The sequence below is a fragment of the Miniopterus natalensis genome, chromosome 8, assembly GCF_054644295.1.
Source record: "Miniopterus natalensis isolate mMinNat1 chromosome 8, mMinNat1.hap1, whole genome shotgun sequence".
Lineage (NCBI taxonomy): Eukaryota > Metazoa > Chordata > Mammalia > Chiroptera > Miniopteridae > Miniopterus > Miniopterus natalensis.
The window spans coordinates 64,513,273-64,537,271 of NC_142088.1; the positions used below are offsets into that span (position 1 = coordinate 64,513,273).

General features: G+C 34.7%; 1 protein-coding gene across 1 annotated transcript in view; it reads left to right on the top strand.

Moving 5' to 3' along the window:
* LRP1B (LDL receptor related protein 1B) overlaps positions 1-23,999 on the top strand; it is a 1,257,096-nt gene that overhangs the window by 1,214,244 nt on the left and 18,853 nt on the right. Inside the window, exons 84-85 of the mRNA XM_087819400.1 lie at positions 701-875; positions 4,887-4,991. Of these exons, the coding sequence (XP_087675526.1) occupies positions 701-875; positions 4,887-4,991 (280 nt within the window). The remainder of the gene's footprint in view (positions 1-700; positions 876-4,886; positions 4,992-23,999) is intronic.

Consider the following 23,999-nt stretch of genomic DNA (forward strand, 5'->3'; position numbering starts at 1 on the left):
TTCTTTTGTAGTGGAGAGAATTGCCCATAATGCTCACTAAGAAACCTCTTTCAAAACAAAGAGCTCAGACTAGAGGGAGGTCAGGTGCTCCCCTAGAAGGCGGACAATAGTCTACACTTACGTTATCATTTCCCCCCATGATGAATCAGTGGGTTTCCCAGCCCACTTTTCCCTTGGAGCCTCAGCAGAGGTACATCTTATGAAGTTGCCCCAGTATTTGAAAATACTTGGACCTGTTCTGGCACGTATAGAGAGAGGTTTCTTTCCATGCACCGAGGCCTGGTGCAGAGGTAGGAGTCCCCTGTTCACCATACACCACCCTGTTCTCTGGGCGAAAAGAAATCTTGAGCATTTCTGCTCATTTGAGAATAGCAATATCGCTCACTAGAAAGAAGGCTAAGGTAACTTGTTGATTTAAACTTTAGATTCAGAAACTAAAGAGTTTTTTAGCTTTCATTATGTCAATATAACCCATTTTCTTTTAGTCAGATGAAATGATATCCAACACAGGCAGAAAGAGGCATCGGATCAATAGCATTGCCAGAGAATTCTAGCTGCATGCACTTACAAGCTGCTTCTGTAAATTAATCTACATATTGACCAACCATCTTTAAATATTAAATGAGATGGAAACATCGATTGCGACTGAAGAAAAATACTTGTAATATAATTTTATTTCTCTGTCGTGCATTCTTCCTAGATGTGTGTCACCACTACTGTGTGAATTCTGAATCCTGTACCATTGGGAATGACGGAATTGTTGACTGTGTCTGCCCAACACGCTATGAAGGACCAAAATGTGAGGTTGACAAATGTATAAGGTGCCATGGGGGGCACTGCATTATAAATAAAGACAGTGACGATATATCTTGCAAGTAAGTGGACATCAGCTTAATTTATAAAAGCATTTGAACTCAAAGGGTTTAATAGTCCAGCAAAAAAACTTATAAAAACAATGTAAATTATTTGTATTCCAAAATATAGTGACTATTGCATACTTTTTTTTTTGCTAGAGGCAAAGTTCAGTACATTTAAATTAAATCCAAACTTTTCTTATTCAATACTATTACATACATCAGGGAAACATGAAAATTCATTGTGTAATGATATGGTCAGATCATTCCCTATATAGAATATTTCTAATATTAAGCAAGAAATAATGAAATGCAAAGTACCTTTAGAAAGCTCAGTGTAATATTCCTAAAGTAGAATATCTCAGGCTCTTAATTGTTTCATTATTATTCACAGTGAGTATTTGCTTTTCTGTTGTTACAAAATGATCCTTTGGGGGAGAAGCAAAGGACCTGTCTAATGGAAATAAACTTTTTTGTTGTTGTTTTTTAAAATTTGATTTTGAACATTATGGTTAAAAATAAGACAAAGGAATAATGTTTCCTAGGAAGCAACTAAGACAAAAATGTCCCAAGTCACACTTTTGCCCTTTGGCTTCAAGGTCAAATGAATGGAAAACAGATCATTGCAGCTAAAGGGTAATGTCATTCAGTTTCTATCATGAAACAAGTTTATGCCACTGAGGTTAGAGATCAATCCTCACTCCAAACTTCTTTCAACAGCCTTTTAAAGGGACTTATAAAGGACTGGAGTCTATCACTTGCCTTGCTTAGGAGCATAATAAATGATAATACGAGACAGGAAAGCAGGAAAGCACACGCCACAGCTTCCGCCGTGACAGTGTGTGAGCGCCAGCCCTGAGTTACGGTGCTCTGCCAAACAAGGCCCAATAAAATTTTATTACACACAACATCAACATTTTTCCTCTTTTATTTACTCTTACTTTAGAATTTACTCTAAATATGATTTGTGTTATCATCATGAATGGCATTTACTCAAACCCTGTAATTGGTTCATTTGAAAGTACCTTATTTTTTTAAGTAAAGTAATTGAAAATATGACTAATTACAAAAATGTGCCTTTGAAAAGTACATAAAAGCAAAATGTATTTTCATATAAGCTGCCAAAATCATGTTTACTTATTAAGCTCATCAGTTCTTTGTGATGAGATGTTAGCTTGACAGAGCTTTATTTCAATTAGTGGGCAGACGTTTTCTCCATGTCCTGGGGACCATCTCAGGAAGGCGCTGTAGGGTCTTCTTTACAGGCCCATTTCATGCGCTCAGGGTTTGCAGCAGATCTAAGGCGAGCTGTGAGCCAACTTGCGACTTAGTTTACCTTAGAAAGTCTCAGGTCAGGACACACGTTCTGTTTCTGTTAAAAGGGAAGGGAGGGCAGGCCTCAGGGCAGCAGTGCTGCCTGCCATGCAGAGAAAACTGTCTTTGCCCACCTGAAAACACCAAGGCCTTATAACCCGTGCAGGTTACTGAGGTTCAACATTATAGCTCTTGTCTCTTAAAATATATTTTTGGGAAAACATATGCAAAAATAGATAAATAATAGTTGCTAACAATGAGTAGATAGTGGAAGTTTAAAAACAGGAGTATAGCACTTGATTTATCAGATAGACTGAAAAGCATATAAACATGGCCATACAAACAGGACTCGGTATTCTGAAGCTCACTAGACAAGTGTGTTTTCATTTCTGGAATAGTTTTCATCTTAGCAGTAAATGACGTTTATAGTGATAGTGGACTTTGTTTCATAGGTAAAGAACTGATACTAAAACAAAACCCCCACTGAGTTAAAATAAATCTTTTAAATAGGAAAATTCAAGCTGCTTTGTATACTTGTGATTTCAAATAGTCAGGTATGTTTCTAACGCGCGGGCTACGAGCTGTGAACTAGGATAGATACTCTGTCAAGTGTAATGAGTATAATCTTTAACATGGAGCTAATGTAATATTTTTCTCTCTCCTGGAAATCTAAGTAAATATTGATGAAGAAAGATGATCGTAATTTTGAGTAGCCTAAATAATGCCTTTCTGATGTTGATTATTATGGAATTACTTTTGTGTATTGCACAGCTATTAATTAACTTTTGGGAAACCACATACCACAAACTGTGTGTGTGTGTGTGTGTGTGTGTGTGAGTGAGTGTGTATCACACATGTGTCTAATAAACAAAATTATGATAAAAAAACTTGCATTAAAATATGAACTATGCTCTGATGCATTATAATGACTTGGATAATTTGTGTTTCATATTTGAAATATCTACAAATGTCTGACTTCAGTTTAGAATTCAAACAAAGCCCTTAAGACAAAGAGGCAACCTTTTTTTTATTACTCTTGGAAGCAGAAGTTTAAGAGCAATTAATAATTTTTTTTTTCTTTTAAAAGCTAATATTTGGTGCATAGTTATCTTTCTTGTGGGAAATCCTTTAATGTATAATGTGCTAATTTTTATCTTTGATGTTATACCTTTGACAGAACAGGAAGCTAACAGGAGGCTATCAGACACCAATACCACTCAGTGTGCACTTGACTCAGGTGGCATTTGTACTTGGATGCCTCTATAGATTATAAAGGATGAGATACTCTCTGTTAAAACTTGGAAATTATAAACCACTGCCTCTTCTCTCATATTTGGTTCCACTTTCCCATACCTCCATTTTACATCTAGTACACAGTTCACTCATTGCTTCTGGTCCTCTTGAAAAGAAATGTGAGTTTAAAATCCAGGTTCTTAAAAAATATCTTAAATTAAGCACCCAGAAAAGTTATAAGCAGTTTAGTCCATTTCTAACGACCCTACCACCTACATGAGAGCAAATAAATATGCACAAAATAAATGAACACCAGGATTTCCAAGCAATTATCCTAGATATCTAACCTGTCTTTGGCAATCGCCCTTTGATGGGTGTACTGTAGAGATATCCATTATGGAAAGGATCAAAGTGATCAGTCAATGATATTGCAGGCTGATTTTTTGGTCAAAGTTATGGCCAGATTTATTGTGATTCCAGTGATTGCTTCGTAGCACCTCATACTAACATGATCTCACAATCAAAATATTGGCAGGATCTGTTGTAATTCTCATTTGGTCCAAGGCCTGTGTGATTCTATTACAATACTTCTTATAAAAGAGGTCCCTTGATAATTTGGAATGTAAACGCATTTTTCTCCGCTTCCCCCATAAATTTTAATGTTCAATCTAATAGTATTTATTCATTTAGTTAGTTAGTTGCTAAAATATAACATGGCAAATAAGAACTTTTCTTCCTATTATTATTATTCTTGTTTTTCCCCTGTAGCCGTAGTTTATTCTTATCTCAGCATGTAAATATTCTGTATATTAGAATCATTTTCATAAGTATTCCATGTAAGCCTAACTCATTACTTTGTTGCTATATTGCATATTGTTCCTATAACATTACTGTTTATTTTTGTGATGGACTGCTCCATGTTTATTCGTTGTTGTTAGAATAAAAAGTCTGACATTAATTACAATACATATTCAAAATGAAGCAGTGGAATACATATGACTATAGGATAATACAATACTTTCTTACAAAATATGAAATCTAAAACATAACTATTCTTTGGACCAGATTTTTCAGGTTAGAAGGAACAGCTGAGGCATTTGCCTCCAGAGCATATGATCATGTGGTTTATCATTCACACTGGTCTTAACAACCTCCGGGTACATACAAAGGGAGTAAGATTTTGATGTTAATGTCTTCCTGGAGTGTAAGTGAGAGACATTAGAGTGTTTTTTCACACATATCTAGCTACGTTACATTTTCATATTAAGCAAATGGGTTGAAAATTTGAAAATTACCAAAAGAACAACTTTGTCATTATTCTGTTGGAAAGATTTGCCTTTAACAAGCCTGTCTTTCTGGAAACTTACTTTCAGCCAGCCCCTGCATTACTCCTCTGTGATGAATATTATCCTCCGCAGCGAGTTTGTGTCGGCTTGAAGCAGCCAGATGCAGGTAATGATGAGGTTTCTGTCTCTGTTGCTGCAGCTGCACCAATGGAAAGATCGCCTCCAGCTGCCAGTTATGCGACGGCTACTGTTACAACGGCGGCACCTGTCAGCTGGACCCCGAGGCCAACGTACCTGTGTGTCTGTGAGTACTTCGCAGTGCTGTGGGCCTTGAATAATATGACTTTGCATGTTCATGGAACCCCTGCTCTATTGTCCTCCTTACTTGGGGGTAATGCATTTTAAATAAATGTTTCATGGACATCTTTTATCAGGCATTATCCTTCATTGGCTCATACGCGACAGGATCTCCTCCATCGATATGCTGGTGCTTTCGTAAGGAGAACTCATTTAATTCTTAGCGTCATGCCCATTTCAGACAGTCATAGATGTTTTGAGCGTGGGAAAATTGTTCTAATTTTATTGACCTTATTGAGATATGTGAAACCCAGACATAATCATGTTTATGAATACTTCGGTACTTACAGCCATTCTTTTCAAAAGAACTGGACGTATACCTTCAAGTGTATAATGCTATTTGATGTTTGTATCAGGTTTAATTATGCAAACCTATTAAGCCTTGCTCCTTGGTAATACAGTAACTCGAATCTGGGTTTCTAAATGCTTGGAAAGTATTGGAGAGTCTCTGTTTTAAGAGAACCTGGAAATTAATATTTTCTCCTCTCAAATAACCAATTGTCCAGAATGGGCAACTTGAAATAAAACTATTCAGCTTACGTGTCCTCTATTTTGAATTTCCCTTTGTCACTGCTTGACCAGAAGGATGATGCCCACATGTGACCCATATCTATGTTCTGTGCCTACCTCGTCCGAGTAGCATGCGATGAGTGTGTATGAGAGAGAGGTGACCGTACCTGAGAACAATTTTGTTCACATATTACTATCTCTGTATGAAATACATTTGAAACATATTGGCAAAAAAATACAAAGTCAGATGCTTTATTTGGCTGTATTTTACTGAAATTCTGCAGATGCTCTGTGGGGTTTAAAAGTCAGCGCTGTGACCAGAAAGAGAACCCTTGTGATCACTACTGTCAGAATGAGGGGATTTGCACTTTAACTGCGTTTAATGAGCCGAGATGCAAGTAGGTTTACCCTTCCACTTACCGCTCTGCTTCGTGTGACATCATTTCAGGCCACAGTTCATCGGCTTAATCATGAGCATCCACGTGCATTTCACGGTGTACACTTAATCCCAAGGCTCATCTGTGTCGTACACACTTAACCTGTGCTTCGCTCACCGACAACTGTGTGCGCCATAGTCAGCTAGAAAGTCTAGAAATGTAACGGAGGGAATGGAAAGGTTTCTGAAGCTGCCTAATAAAAATATATTAGTTAGACTAGTGCTTTTAATTAGAGAAGAATAAAAGCAGGTGTTTTAAGACTCTCTATATACTCTATTTGGCATGGCAATTTTTATTTAGTAACTGACTTTTCACTGCAAGTACTGATGAAAAAATACATTATTTTGTATCCCCAAATTTTACTGGAAATAGTCTTACTTTACTCAATAAGACTTCTTTACAGAAAAAAAATGTACACGCTAAAAATTCCATAAATTTTATTTCTGAATAGTTTAAATAAGTCTTTCTCAATTCAGTTTGTCCATAACAAACTCATTTCCTCTGAGAAATTTCAGGGGCCACCTTTGGGGAAACTGTCAACATTCATTAGAGTCCAAGTTATTTTTTAACCTCTTATTTGAGATTTAGAGGTGGCTCGTATCTGACAACTCTTTAACACTCAGTATTGTAAACAGAAACCCTGATAGGCACCCGAAAATAGCCCTATGGTGGTTTCTCAGAATACTTAACAAGGATTTCAAAGCACAATTGTATTAAAATTCAGATGTCTCATTACCAAAACTCTGTAGGTTTTTTATAAAGGTCTATTTTTTATCCAAGAAAATGTGATCCTTTATACAATAGTTGAAAAAATATGGGAAGTGATAAAATAATTGCATAGGAAAAATTGATATTCTTTTTATCTGGAAGATATTTGAATATGTTAAACCAGTATTTTTGCATAAAATACATCTAAAAATACCACTTTAAATTTTAGTCTATAAAATATATGTAAAGAAATTGATTCATTTCTCAGTTCACACCCAGGTTTAATACCTTGTGCAATTGAAGACAGAGAAGTAACCCTTTTTCAGTCCCACCTTTGCCCTGCCTCCACCTTAAATTCCTGCAGTATTTCAGCAAATATTTATAAGACCCTGAAAGTGTGCTAAACCTTAAACAAGTGAAGGTGAATGAAATTAAACCCTCAACATCAAGGAACTCACTAATTAGAGGGGTTAGAAATTTATAGCAACTAATTAACCCATAATAATGTAGATGTGAACACAGGAGAAAAAGGTAGTAGAGTCTTAACAAGGCAAGTGATTCATTCAAAATGGGAAATGGGAACATGGAAGACTTTACAGGAAAGGCAACCTTTTGCTGTTCATGCAGTTGATATAGTTCAGTGAGGTCGGGAAGTACATTCTGAAAAGAAAGAATAACATAAGGAAAGACATGGACATGAGACTTAATGGCCTCTTTGGGGAAGTATGAGTGGTTTAATATAGCTACAATTAAGGGTGACTGTAGAGTTGGAGGGGTGTAAGACAATACGACTAGAAAGATAAATTGGAATCCAATTTATGCCAAAATTAAGGGATTCCATAAGATCCTGAAAATAATGAGTAGCCAAAGAGATCTGAGGCCAATGCGTGAGCTGAAGGAGTTTGCTTGTGAAGGTGACCCTTGTTGGCGTGTGGAAGAAAGCCCTAGAGATCAGCTGCTAGGACCACATATCAAACGGTTGACAACGCTTCAGGTAAAAAGTGATGAAGCCCTGAACCTGGGCAATGCAAGTAGAGGGAAAAATAGCAAGGACAATAGATTCATGAATATTTCAGATTTAGTAAATGCAGGGTGATCCTTGGCCAAACTTTGATATAGGTCCTTTCATTACTTCTTTTTTAGGACACTGGCCATACCTGCCCTGGGACCCAGTCTTCTTTTAGCTTGTCCCTCTCTCACTATTCCCAGGCAAAGCACACATGACATTTCAGGCTCACCCTGCCTTCTCCCCACAAGTAGGTCTCAGGACCATGGCCTGTTCAGAGAATGCCCATGTCCCCAGGATATTTCTCTCATGGGCATAGTGGCCCATAATCATTTTCTCTTCTACTTTTTACTCTTACCAAGTGTCATCAGGGGCATCTGACTTTTTAAGGTGATACAGCCTAACTGATAAACACAGCCAGCAAAATATATTAATTGGAGAGGTTTAGAGAAAACACCTCTTACTTTTGTGTATCTTTTTCTACATCTCTACCTGCATTTGGCTTTATGAAAATTTTGTCTGTGCCTTGGTTTTCTATGGTCTAAAATTTATTCTGATGGCAGGAGTAAAGTTTACCGAATTCCTCAAATCCCCCTAAACCATAAAAGAAGCATAAAAGAGATAATTACATTTTGTTATCATTCATTCATTCATGCATTCACCAAATATTTATTGGTAACCTGTGATGAATGAGACCCTGTGTAAATTTGAAGGAGAATTATTAACAGTTGAAGTGGTTTAGTAATAACTTCTGACCTCACTGTGTTAAGTACTTTACACATTTTATGTATAAAGTTAGGATATTATGTAATTATTATTAGTAGTATTATTTTTTTTATTATTATTTGTTATCCCCATTTCACGAATAACACTGAGGTTGCATGCTAGGAAGCGGTGGATGCCTGAGACTCCTGCTTGATTCTAAAGTCCATGCCCCGGTTATATCCCTTATGCTGTACTGCCTCCTTTAATCTGTACTAATCCCGAAGTGGTTTTTACTTTTGAAGAACTTAATATTCACTTTGGGTAGATAGATGGATTTAAAAAAATTAAAATACTATTTGACAATAGTTATAATAATATGTGACCAAAATGTTATGGGAAAACAACTGAATAGCAATCAGTTGATGATGACAGTGCAGGAGGGGAAAGAGCTTAATAGATAAAGTCGTATTTTCACAGTATTTTGAAAAACATGCAGTCGTTTTAAAGGGAGTGATTACTGAACATGTTTCTTGAAAGAGGGCTGGCACAGTCAGAGAACAGACCTGAAAGGGAGAGGTGAAGAGAGCTGAGAACAGAGCACAAGCTGTGGCATAAGGAGAGAAGGCGTGTTATGAGGAGAAGAGGGATGCTGGGCCAGCTTGTGGGTGTCCTTAAGCCTGACACCGAGTGGGTTGACAGAGAGAGGAGAGGGTGAAGGGTGGGACCCTAAGAAACACCAAGGTTTGATCCTGTGCCATGGAGAAATCAACAAAAGTAAATGAGGAGAAATGAAAGTGGGAGGGTACCTGTCAGAGAGTGGATTCCTCCGCGCCCACAGAGGAGAGAATGTCGAATATCAACTCCAGGGAATTAAAGAGAATAACAGTTATAAGCGGTTTATTGGATTTTGCAATTAGAGGGCCATCATGGGAGATGTCTTGAACGCCTTATATGACAGAAACCAGATGGTAGTCGGTTAACTGAAAAGTAAGGACATAAGAAATATGTAGATTTCTTTCTGAATGTTTAGTTTTGGGCTAAATTCAGAAAAAACAATGGTAACTTCAAGGAAAAGTGGGATCTAAGGGGGAAATATTTTTATAACAAGGAAGACTAGTATTCAAGAGGACTATTTTTTGCTATTTATTAAAGACCCATTGTGAAGGGACTATGAAGGGTACAGAAATGGCTCAGACACAGATTTTATGTTTATTTTTTTTAGAGTTGAAATTTCTAGAATATAAACAATTTTCTAGCTTTACCTAGGATATTTATAATTCATCTGATACTCAGATGTCAATAAATAAAAATAAAAATTAATATAAAGTGCCTATGATCATGTACAATACAAAAAATCATTTATCTAAGAGGGTATTAAGCCCTCAGAATATCTTTCTCATGGTTGATTCTGCTCATAAGGGTAGTTTTGTAAACAGATTTGATCCTCAGATTTCAGTTGGTAATGGTCATGTATCTTTAATGAGAAGCTGATATGTACTATTTTATCTAAAAGCCTTTACAGGAAACACAAATTTCTTTAAGAGATAAGATGTAGTCTTTGCTTTAGTTTTGTTGTTAGTAATTTTTTTTCTTCATACAGTAAAACCTATTTAAATTGCACAGAATTTACATACATTTCAATAGTCTATAAAGTATTCAGATCTATGAAGGTGACAGTTTTTTCACATAGAAATTTTATTACTGTATCCTTCAAATTAAGGAACAGGTTTGTACTTTGAAAGCCTTCACTTTTGTATCTTGATGGCCATTTCCACTTACTACTATGTGCGGAAGAAAAAGGAATCTCCAAAGAAAAGCCTTGGGGGAAAAAATATGTTTTCATTTTTCATGTTTATTTGAAGAAAGTTTTGACATTTATTAAAGTAGATATATTGAATAATGTTAAAACCAAATTTTAAAAAGCCTAATGTGTGTTGTTTGGTAATATTTGTGTTGGTCAATAGTTTTTGTTGTGAGGCATAGAAATTATTAATACTGTGAAAAACTGTTGAACTCAATAGCAAGTCAACTGTGTCTTCCTACTTCTAAGATTTCTCCCTAGGGTCTGACTTTCATTTATATTAGATTTAATATCCTTTAAAGTATAGAACTACCTTAACAGCATTATCTCTCAGCAGTATTCCACCCTCCCATAATGGATATCTGTTTCTACACTGCCTCCTAACACTATTACCATACTTACACAGCCTTGCCACATAACACAGGACCATTCTACACTTAGGTGTCTTTGCTCAAAGAGCTCACTAACCCAAATGCCTCTTCTAACTTTTTTCTATTTGACTCTTATTATCCCACTAGTCTCAGCTCAGGGAGTATCTCTTTTATGTGGCATGTGGCAAATGAATAGTATATATTAATTAACTGACTTGAACTTAACTATAGTTTTTCAAAAGAAAATAATCAGGTTTTAGTGAGAAAAATACATTTTATAAGATATAATATATATATACTTATATATTATTTTATAAGATCTGATATATATACACATATAAGATATTATATATGTATATATTATTTTACAGGATATGATATACATACTTATACATTATTTTATAAGATATAATTATATTAATCAGGGTTTCCAGACAAACAGAACCAAAGGTGATTTTATATATATATATATATATATATATAAACACACATACACACACACACACATACACACAATGTGCTAATAAACTTCTGGGTATAAATCACTAGTGCTTAAGGACTCATGAAAGAATATAGTAGAAATATAGTAGAGCATCAAGGATTCCTCCCTGAGAACTCTTCCTTCTGTTGTCTGGTTGTTGAATGAAGATTCAATCCGGATTCCGCTCACATGGATCTCCTGTATTGACAGTTCCAGAGGGATCCATTTATTGGCTGGTGTCATGCCATCAAAATGAGTGGGACAGATAGTAAGGAAGTTCTGTTGATTCTACAAGATACAGTGAGTGGAAACTGCATGGGTTTCGGACTTGGATTCATTTACTCATTCCTCTAATTACTTTTGGTGTGGCCTGTTGGCCTCTCTAAACCTTAGGTGTTTCTTCTTTTGGAAGATGTTTCTAAAATGTACAAATGAAAATCTCCATAGGAAAGAAATGTTATTATGAGCACACATAAGATTAGTCTGAAACTGTGGTTAGACCCAGTCACTACATCCTTTGTTTCTACAGAGTTAGATTTTACCATATCATAACTGTGGCTCCAGACTTAAAATTAGCTTTTACTTTTCAATCTTGGTGCTATACTTTGCACAGGATTTTATTTTAGGTAGCTTGCTGAAGTTTTCCTGGGTATCCCAAATGCTAGGTCCTCTCTTTGGTAAGGAGCTCTTGGCTGAAACCTTAGCATTGTAGTTAGAGCAGCAAAGATTTGAAAACTCCATATTTGTTTTTGTACACACTGCATTTTTTATCTGACTTTTCTTCACACAACAAATGTTTTTTTGAGAAATCATTCAGGGTTCTCTATTCTCCTAAAGCCGACTCAGTCAACAATTTCTTCATTTAGACAAGCTTTGGTAGAGAATGATCTAAAACATTCCTTCTCAGACTAGAATAAAATAACTCCTCAATGCCAATATTAAATACATTTTCCTCAAGGTATTATATTTTTAGACTATGGATGTTTATTTTAGAAATAAAAATTAGTTATCCTGATAATTTTTAAAATACCCACATTTCCTAGCAATAACCGCTGTTAAATACTTGGTTTCTATACATTCAGTTTCTTTATGCAAATATGCATTTGCAGAGTACTCTACACAAAAATGAGATCATGTGATAAACACTCTTTCATGTTTATTTACTTTGCAATACATTAGGGACATCATTCCATGTCAATGTATAGCTTTTATTCTTAATGGTTGCCCATTGTTCCATTGTTTGTATTTTCCTTGCTTTATTTAATTAACCATATATCATTCAATAATTAGGCATGCATTTTTTTGTTTCTGTGTTGTTTTTCTTTTGTTAACTAAACTTATGTATACAAATATCTTTGTACATTTCTCATTATTTAGTAGAAATATTGGGTCCAAAACTATAGACTTTATGAATCAAACTAGCTATGATTTGGGGCAACTTACATTATCTCTTTGTGTCACATTTCCCTTGTCTGTAAAGTAATGAGTTTGAAATAACTGTTCACTAATACAAGCCTGTAAGGTACAATGTATTTAAATCTGCTTCCCAATTAAATTTTGTTTAGAAACTGGTTTGAAAGTGGGTCAGAGTCACTACCCCAGATACACATTTGCCCCAAACTCCTCTAAAATACCTATAAAGAAACCAAGAAGACAAAGATTCCCATTAGCCACAAAATTAAGGCTAACAGAAAATCTGTTGTCAACACTGTACAGTAACTGAGGAGCTAATAATAAAATTCTTGGCTCAGAAATATTTATGCTTAATTTTTCTCTAGGCTTTTATACTTTATTTTCCTAATACTTCAAAATAATATAGCAGGGTATATCTAGGTATGTAAGTAGTCTGTTTATGCGTAACTTCAAGAAAGATAATAAACTTTTCAACCTATTTCTTATAACACCTGTCTAGGGTATCCACATTCCATAAGAACTAGAAGTCCGGATGTCTGTCCCTTAATTTGCTCATACTTTGCCCTTTTAGGTAACAAAAATACTGCCACTATTCTGCCCTCATATTTATTCATTAAAAAATGTTTATTGAACATCTACTCTATACCAGGCAACATTTCTAGGCAATGAAGGATATATCAGTGAACAAAACAGACACAAACATTTGACCTGTGTAGCTTAAAATTTAATGATCTCTGTTATTGGTGGAATTTGGGTAATACTTTTTAAAAATAGTTTTCTGTATAATTCGTATTCTCTTTTAAAGAGAAAATAAAAAGGCAACCTTTTCATCTGAAAAGAGCTAACTCTAATATTATATTGTTTCTGAAATCATATCAATGTAAGCACTCACTGTTTTGCAAATGGCAATGTGGCAAAATTCTTCATGCAGTCAAAATCAAGAGAGCATTGTTTGTTTTTATGTTTTACTTCTTAATTTCAAGCAAAAGCTAAAAATTACTTGCTGTGAGTAATTTTCTCCAATCCATTCTTTTTTCTTTCTTTCTTTCTTTTTGGTGTGGTTAGATTTATATGGGAATCTGTCTTTTGTTTTTTTTTGGGGAGGATGGTTTTCCACAAATTTTCCCCTTTTCTGTCATCATCCCTGTGCTGTGTGTGTGTTTATATTTTCATACTACTTTATGATATTTCATATTATATAGCTAGAACTCACCTCTCATCTGTGTGTGGCTTCTGGACATGAAATATATTTTTATGAAACTGGCCTGGGAATGCTGCCTGTGTCACTCCTTTGAACTTGTACGTCTGTTTCCCTCTGTCAACTTGTAAATTCCATCAAGTGAGAGGTTACGTCTGATTTATCTATTTTGCCCCAACAACGAGCATGTATTCTTCATGTAATATATTCTTAACTAATGTTGCTTTAAAAAAATCACGTCTCGGTGCCTATATTGTCTGGTGAGATCTGACAGCCTGTGATGTGGGCATCTCCCTATCATCATCATGATACCACAACTCACTTTGTTAATTAATTTCCGAACTTGCAAGTCAGAAAAAACAGAAAAGGGATTCATTTTATTATAATTCTTGGTTCTCTTTGTCATCTTTCTGATACCTCCTAAAACTACCACAAGGTGTTTCCTGAATGTTCTAAACTCAGGTAAAACATCTCTCTAAATAAAGAACCAAATGGGCTTAATTTACCATCTTACCTTATTGGGAAAACCTCATTTTATTTATTTTTTATCTCTTCTCCTTGCCTTTTGTCTGTTTATTTTACTATGGAATTCTATCCAAAAAATGGATAGGAAATAGGAGGAAAGTAAGGTAAAGTCCCTGCCCTTGAGCGCCTCTGAGTCTATAAGGAAAAACAATGAGCAGAAGGAATATGGCCGGGGCCTGGGGGTTTGAGTGGTATGGGACAGATGGTGCTTGTCAGGGAATGTTGGACAGGGAAATAATTCCCAGGAGCACAGAACATTTAGCTAAGAATTTGAAATGTATTCTTAAGCAGTAGAAGGACACTGGTAACTAAAATATGAAGTATCACAGCCATGTGAATGTTTTAGAAAGATCTGGGTGGCATGTGCTCTGATGGGGAAAAAAAGCCATAGGTTTGAAAAAGTAAAATTAATCCCAATACGCTGTGTAAAAAGAACAAAGTTTTTATGTTTTGTTTTTTTAATTTAAAAAAATGGCTCTTTAAAAGTTGTTTGTTGGTAAACAGGGCACAAAGAAGAGCCAAGTGATGGAAGACCTTATACCTTGGGATCACAATTTATTTTGTCTGCTTAGTTTCTCTCTTTCACCACTTTTCTCATCTTAATGTGAAAATGCTAATAGTATCTACTTCCTAAGATTGTTTTGATGATTAAGAAATTTAATATATGTAAAGAGCATAGAGTATTGTCTTCAACATGGTAAACATAGAAAGAATAAAAAATAAAAAAATAAAAAAGTAACATCTTAAAGCCTTTGTAATAGACCAAATATAAAATGCTAAGAACTTGGTATAATTTGGTGTCTGGGAATTTGAAGAATAAAAATGAAGTGTGGATTTTTTTTAAAAATGCTTGTTAATAAAAAGCAAGGTAAAATCTGGCATAACTAAAAGATTAGTAGTATGATGATAGTCATTCTCATAGTGACTGAGAAGAGAGCTACAATAAGTAAAATCCTTTGAGGGATAACACAGAAAAAAAGGGCTGCATTACCCTAGAAAATACACAAAGGAATTAGCTTTCTTTCAAAACATTTCTGAAGATTTTTAAAATGCAGAAGGATGCAAGGTGAATGTATAAGTACCAAAGGGACATTTCATTAAGAGAGTGACCTGGATTAGGCATCTTGTTATTTTCCGTGGTTTTGTGATTGTTCCAATCTAATCATTTTATTTAAAGTTCAGCATTATTTTCTAAGTCCTTAGGGTGAGAAACATACAAGGAAATGTACAGGTACTACAGAAGCCTTTGTTGGAGCTTTTGGGAAGATAATGAGCTCTGTTCCTGTCACAGATTTTAAAAAGGTGGGAATTATTGTCCTGAATTACAACAGCTAATTAAGGCCTTGGCTTCTCAATATATTGGTCTTGCAGAAAGGAGACTGGGTGGTTTGTTTTTCCCCAGTCCTGCTGTCAGACTGAGCTGCACTCTTGCACTTGGACCAGCGACCTTGTCGCCTGTAGAGAATATTTGCAAAGAGCCCAAGGAAGTTGTCCTGAGTGATTTTAAACAGATCACAACTTTTCAGCAGGGGTATTGAGCAATTCAGCTTTAGCAGCCTGTGCTGTCCACATTTCAAGAGTCAGGTCACTGCATGTTCCTTATTTGTTTTCTGCCCCTTGACATATTTCAAAGCACAAAATATGAAATGTGTGTCTCTTTTGGAACAGTAAAGGCCAAGAAAAGCTGTCACGTCAATATCTGTCCTTTATGATCCAAGGTAACAAGCTGTAGCTTGTTCTGGCTTTCACCATGCTCGTCATGCCATGGGGAAAATCAAATTACCGATAATACATTTTCCTGTACAAGTTTAAAGTCCACTTTGTGCTTTGAGAGTACAAGGGACACTGCCTAACAAAGAACAGTTGTTATATAGTTATGTATTAGGCAGTTACTGTTATGAAGCTTTAATATATTCACATTATTTCCCCTTGATTTTGAGACATGTTCTTGACCTTTAAGCAGTAAATCAGAATAACAACAAAAAAAACACAAAAAACCCTAACACAACATAAGTACATATTATTTTCATTTGTGTAATTATTACTTCTTTAAGAATTTAAAAGTTTCCCCTCTATTAAATTGCTTTCCCATAGTTTTTAATTAACTGTATGGGGGTGACGTTGGTAATAGGGTCATATAGGTTTCAGGTGTGCATTTCTATGATGCGTGATCTGCATATTGCATTGTATGCTCATCACCCATAGTCAGATCACCTTCCCTCGCCATGTATTTTACCCCCTTTACTATTTACTACTCCCTCACCCCCTTCCTTCTGGTAACCACCATGCTATTGTCTGTGTCTGTGAGTTTCAGTTTTATATCCCACATATGAGTGAACTCATATGGTTCTCAGCTTTTTCTGCCTTATTTCACTTAGCATGATATTCTCAAGGCCCATCCACGTTGTTGCAAATGGCAGTATGTCACCTTTGGGAGCTGAGTAGCATCCCATTGTGTACATGTCCCGTCTCTTTATCCAATCTTCTACTGAAGGACTCTTTGGCTGTCTCCATGTCTTGGCGCCAAAGAATAATGCTGCAATGAACACAGGGGTGCATATATCTTTGTGAATAAATGTTGTTCAGGTAGATGCCCAGTAGAGGGATCGCTGGATCATATGGTAGCTCTATTTCCTAAGTTTTTGAGGAACCCCCATACCGTTTTCCACAGCAGCTGTACCAGTTTACATTCCCACCGGCAGTGAGGGAGGGATCCTTTTTCTCTGCAACCTCTCCAACACTTGTCATTACTTGTCTTGTTGATAATGGCCACTCCAACAGGTGTGAGGCGGTGGTATCTCACTGTAGTTTTGAGTTGATTTCCCTAATGGTTAGTGAAGTTGAGCATCTTTTCATACATGTGTTGGCCATTTGTATATCTTCTTGGGAGAAATGCCTGTTCCGGCCCTCTGACCATTTTTTAACTGGATTGTTTGTTTGTCTGGTGTTGAGTTGTATGAGTTTTTTATATATTTTGGGTATTAACCCTTTGTTGGAACTGTGGTTTACAAATAGCATCTTCCATTGCATTAGTTGCCTTTTCATTTGTTGTCAGTTTCTTTCGCTGTGCAGAGCTTTTTAGTTTGGTACAGTCCCATTCATTTATTTTTGCCTTTCCTTCCTTTACCTTTGGAATCAAATTAGTAAAATGTTCTCTACAACCAAGATTACCAAGACATATAAGTTTAGTACTTACATTTTCTTCTGTGTACTTTATTGTTTCAGACTTTATATTTAGGTCTTGATCCATTTTGAAATAATTTTTGTACAAGGGGACACACTGTAATATAATCTAGCTTTACTCTTTTGTGTGTGGTTTTCCAATTCTCCCAGCACCCTTTATAGAAGAGGCTTTCTTTCCTCCACTGTGCGTTTTTGACTCTTTAGTGGAAAACTATTTGCATATGTACCTGTGGCTTTATTTCTGGACTCTCAGTTCTGTTACATTGATCTATGTGTTTGTTCTGCCAGTATTGCTGTTTGGTAATCGTAGCTCTGTAGTATAATTTGAAGTCAGGTAGTGTGATCCCTCTGGCTGCATTCTTTTTTCTCAGGACTGCTTTGGCTATTCAGGGTCTTTTGTGGTTCTCTACAAATTGACCATCTTTTGCTCTATTTTTTTCTTTTTTCAAATATATCTTTATTGATTTCAGAGAGAGGAAGTGAGAGGGAGAGAGAGAGCTAGAAACATCAATGATGAGAGAGTCATTGATCAGCTGCCTCCTGCACTCCCCCCACCAGGGAATAGCCTGCAACCCGGGCATGTGCCCTGACTGGGAATCAAACCGAGATCTGGATCATAGGTAGATGCTCAACCGCTGAGCCATGCCGGCTGGGCTGTTCTAATTTTTTTTAAATGACATTAGGATTTTGATGGGATTGCCTTAAATCTATATATTGCTTTGGGTAATATGGTCATTTTGACTATTTGGACTCTCCCAATCCATGAACAAGAAACATTTTTCCATTTCATTGTGCCTTTTTCAATCTCTTTTAATAATGCTTTGCAGTTTTCAGTATATTGGTCTTTCATATCCTTTTAAGTTTATTCTTAGGTATTTTATTCCTTTGGTTGCAATTGCAAAAGGAATTTTTTAAAATTTCTTTTTCTGAAGTTTCATTGTTAGTCTATAAGAATGCAGCAGATTTTTGTACAGTAATTTTGTTTCCTGAAACTTTACTGTATTTGTTTATTGTTTCTGATAGTTTTTTGATGGAGTGTCTAGGGTTTTCTATATACATGATCATGTCATCTGCATAAAGTGACACTTTGCTTCTTCCTTCCCAATCTGAATGCCTTTTATTTTTCCTCTTGCCTGATTGCTCTGGCCATGACTTCCAGGACGATGGGGAATAAGAGAAGTGAGCGTGAGCATTCTAGACTTGGTCCTGATTTTAGAGGAAAAGCTTTTAGATTTTCACCATTGGATATGATATTGGCTAAGATTTTACACATGGCCTTTATTATGCTGAGGCACTTCCTTCTGTACCCATTTTATTGACTGTTTTAATCACAAATGGATGTTGCATATTATCAAATGCTTTTTCTCCATCTATTGATAAGATCATATGATCTTCATCCTCTGTTTCGTTATGTGGTGTATTACATTGATCGAGTTGCATATGTTAAACCATCCTTGTGCCCCTGGAATGAACTCCACTTGATAGTGTTGTATTTTTTAATATGTTGTTGTATTTAATTTACTAATGTTTTGTTTAGGATTTCTCCATCTGTATTCATCAGAGTTATTGGTCTGAAGTTTTCCTTCCTAGTGTTATCCTTGTCAGGTTTTGGTATCAGGGTTATGTTGTCCTCATAAAATGTGTTAGGAAGTATTGCTTCTTCTCAATTTTTTGGAAGAATTTGAGAAGGATGGATATCACATCTTCTTTAAATTTTTGGTAGAATTCACTTCTGAAGCCATCTGGTCCTGGGCTTTTAATTTTGGGGAGGTTTTTGTTAGTTGCTTCCATTTTCTCAGTGTTTATTGGTCTATTTAGATTTTCCATTTCTTCATGATTCAGTCTAGGAAGGTTATTTTTCTCCAGTGCACATAAGACATTCTCAAGGATAAACCATATGTTAGGTCACAAAATTAGCCTCAACAAATTCAAGAAGATTAAAATTATACCAAACATAGTCTCTGACCACAATTAGAAATCAACTGCAAAAAGGAAGTAAAGAAACAAATATGTGGCAATAAGCAATATACTACTAAAAAAAATGGCTGTGTTGAAGAAATAAAAGGTAAAATCAAAAGATATATGGAGACAAATGAGAATGACAGTAGGACACATCAAAACTTCTGGGATGCAAAGAAAGCAGTAATAAGAGAGAAGCTGATATCATTAGAGACCTATCTCAAGAAACAAGAGAAATCCCAAGTAAACAACCTAACGTCACATCATAAAGAAGTAGAAAAAACAAAAACAACCCAAAGCGGCAGAAGAAAGGAAACAATAAAAATTAGAACAGAATTGAACAAAATAGAGAACACAAAGACTATACAAAAAATTAATAAAACAAAGATCTGGTTCTTTAAAAAGATTAATAAAATTAACAAACCCCTTGCTAGATTCACTAAGGAAAAAAAAAAAACACCCTCATATAAACAAAATCACAAATTAGAGAAGTTACCACAGACATCACAGATATACAAAGGATCATACTAGAATACTATGAAAACTATATGCCACCAAATTCAATAATCTAGAAGAAAGAGATAAGTTCCTAGAAATATTTAAGCTTTCCCATATTTTACTGTTATAAAAACAACCACAAATTTCAGATGCCTTTAACAACAAAGGATTATTTCTTGCTCTTATTCCAAGTCAGGGTCAAGTCAAGAAAACTAGATCAGTCATCTGGTTTCCATGTCAAAGTGCCCATCAGACAAATATCTTTAGAATTTTTGTCATGGAAAGAACACAAACATTTCTTAGTTGACAGCAGCCTGGAACAAGAAGTGTACCCAATCTACATCAGCGAAGATGTAATATGTTCACATGCCCAAGTTGCAAGAGTGTGATCAGCCATCTAATTTTATAAAAGGAAGAAGTAATGAATTAATGAATGTAGGGAGAGAGGAAGGAAGGAAAAAAGAAAGGAAAACATTTTTCTGTTACTGTGGATGGCATATGTAAAGTGTTTTCTATAGTGGGTCAATATTTCTTTTACTGAGAAACTCCTGACTGATAACTAGCTGAAAGCATGTTTTCATGAATGGTGCTATATATTCTTTATAGAATAAGGTATGACCCATCTATATGACATTTCTATATATGTATGTATATTCATGTGTTCAACCATGCATTCCCCATGCTTCATGTATTCATTCATTATGTCAAACAACAAACATGGATAGACCAAAGATGCATATTGACCACATGCCAGACACTGTTGAAAAAATGAGAAAATACAATGACGAATAATAATCTCTATTTTAAATAAATCACAATTTCCCAGTCATAGGGAAATGCATATTTGGATATTTATGAATAGACATACAACTAAATAGAATGTACCCTATTTATGATTGTATGTTGAACAAATGTATAAGGACATTTATAACTGCCCCCAAATTGCAGTTTTCTTCATAATGTAAAATACTAAGGTATTATTTTATAGCATTTTTTATTTATTGATGACATTTATCTCTACTTACTGAGTCAATTTTTAGAACATTATCTGTATAAACCTTCTCATCTTGAGTCAGAAAATTAATCTTAAGCATAAATTAGAAAAGAAATGTACATTATTGGGCAGCTTTGTCAGAAGTCTACAGATGTTTCTGTCTGCAACATGTTCCTATACATGTTAAACAAGTCTGATGAGTGTTGTATGGCTAATTAACATTTATGCAGCATAAAAAAATGTGTTCATGCGTACTGAAGCTTGATTTAGCAAATCATTCTCAATTTCATTTATTCTATTTGATTGTTTTATTTTAAACAATTAAATTTTTAAAAAATATTTTAATAATTGATTGGGAAGTTGATAGTGATACTAATACAAGGTCCCTTTAGAAATTATGTGTTAGGTTTTGGAAAGCTTTGGTGTTATCTTTTGCAGGATATGTAGTAATTTTGTGAGTAGGACAAAGACTATGATAAAATACCAGAAAAGAGATGGCTATTTATAAATCAGAACAATTTTTCAATGATTTAGGCTATAAATTAAATTAGTAGCATCAATATATCAGCACATAAGCACTACAACTGAAAGTAAATTAAAAACCTTTAAAGAATTTAAATTATATATTACATTTATAAAGACATTTGCATGCTCAAAACTCTGTAATAACACATCCTGGTATTCCTACAATTTCTCCCAGTTTGTATAGGATTCATATACCTTGAACAATACTTACTACCTTCAGTTAGATATGCCAGACATGCACATTATAATATGTTTTAGATTTCACCACCCTGCACCAGAGAAGTCCTAAGAATTAAGAAAGGCTTTCAGATTTTTTATTGTTTATTACTATTTTGTACTAAAACATAAAACATTCAAGTAGCAAAATAGTTACTTGTCTGATTGACGCTAAGTGTGGAGATTTTTGCCATCCCCTCCCACCATGGCTCCGCATGATTTTAAGCCAGTTTTGGAATTGACCGTTCATCTTGGCATCACGTAAATAGAGCTCTCTACTTGTGTTGCAGCAGACATTCAGCTTTTCTTCCCACCTTTAACTATAAAATCGTAACCACTGTTTCTAGTGTAATAGCCTGCTTTTATGTCTTCAATTACATCCACCAGATTACTTAATACTAATTTTATGAGTGTTCCTTTTCCCTTTCAGTTGATGCATGTAATATATTCAGTTAAGTAGAAATTTTCTACTCACTCTAAAAAACACTTATGCCTTTCAGGTCTGCTTTCAATAAAATTTCCTGGAGAATATCTAGATGGTAAAAGTTTTCCATTACTAGAGATTTCATTTTTTATATTTATTCAGTCATCATTTCACACCTCAGTGGCCATTTCTGCTCAAGTGGCCTGCACAGAATTTTATGTTTAAACATTTCTAACTTAAATCACCCATTTTTAACAAACTTCCTTTTATGGATAATTTCTTGGCAAACTAGATTTTATCTTTTCTTTTATACTTCTCCTTATCTCTTAAAATAAATCACTTTAAACAATCCATTTTATTAATTTTATTTCATTCATGGCCACCATTTCAATTGAAATTTCTCATTAATTTTTACTTTCTCTAAAGTAACTGTTGGTCAGAGCTTATTGAACATCTCATTATTTTATTTTACTTCACCACATTAACACTTTTCAAAATCAAAACTCTTTCTCACCAAATTCTCTTAATATTAAAATAAGATTAGTTTTGTCTTATTTATGTTCTCTGTACTAGGTAACAGAATGATTTAATGTAATATTTTTAAATTAGGCATGATGTTCTTATAGAGTTGAATACAGTGTGCTTATGACAACAAACACAAATTTAAGGTACTACCTTAAGTGTTATTTTTTAAGAAAACAAAGCAGAATAATACCTAGTTATTGCCATGTAAGAAGTAATAGCCTAATTTGAATAGACAACAGTTCTGAATAAGTAGAAATTGTAAATTATTATATTTAAAGAATACCCAAAGAGTGAAATATAGAGTATATTGTTGTAAGAGTTCAAAACTGTATTGAGTAATGGCAGATGAATTTATAAATGTCCTATCTTTAAGGATATGTTAGGCACATATACAGGATTTGGAACCCACAGAAAAATGTAAAGCCGATATCAAGGAGGATATTAATATCCTTTAATGACATGTTCCTAACGGTCCCTGCTAAAGACAGAATATTAGGCATTACTGACCACAGGTCTGAGCCAGTATGGTAATTCTTACAACTTTACTACTCAGAAAAAAATGCATTTATTTCCTTTTGTTCAAACAATATTTTGACTGTCTTATTAAAGGACTGGTACTCTCCTTGGCATGAGAGAGTAAGAAAAAGAACTTCTTACTCCTACGTTGTCACAGATAACAATGATGAAATAACAACCCTTATTTTAATTCTACCACTTATTAGCTATGCCCTTTCGGGAAAACCATGTGAACATGTTCATCTTCATTTCGTACGGTGAATAATTCCAACTCATATGTGATTATAGAAGTTGAATAAGAGTATTTTTCACATGAAAATACTTATTATAGGATCTGGCACAACATTCTGCACGTGTAAATTGAATCTTATACATAAATTCTATCAAAGGTAGGGTGGGAAATCTTTGAGGCATATTACAAAAAATTATGGATTATTATATATGAAATAATTTTTTATCTCAAAAGGTGGAAGAGTAACAGATGAAGTGGTGTTTTAAAGAAAATTAATAAATAGCTGTATAAATATCTAAATATCTATCCCAAATGCAATGAGTTTTTAATTTTTATTTTGCGTTTTACAATACTACTGTCTGCCAGGAGAGAGGGCAAAAAAGGTGCTGGGAGCTAGGTTGAGTGTAGAGCTTCAAAATTGAATCTTTTGTGCAAAAAGTAGTCATGACTCAAGCCCAAAAGAGTAAAATTTTCAGAATTAATTAGAAAAAATATTTTGCAAGAGACTTTTAATATTCTAAATTTCTTTACCTAGTATATGAATATGCTATTTTATAAATCTGATGCACAAAGCATAATCATATTTTTTAATTTTACTGAATGAGATTTTTGGAGCACCAAAATATGCATGGCACTATGCACAAGTTTTCTAAGGATTCTTTAATTCCTGTATGCCATATCTCTCCTCTGTGTAGAAAGAAAAGGGTATATTAAAGATTTTTCTTCTG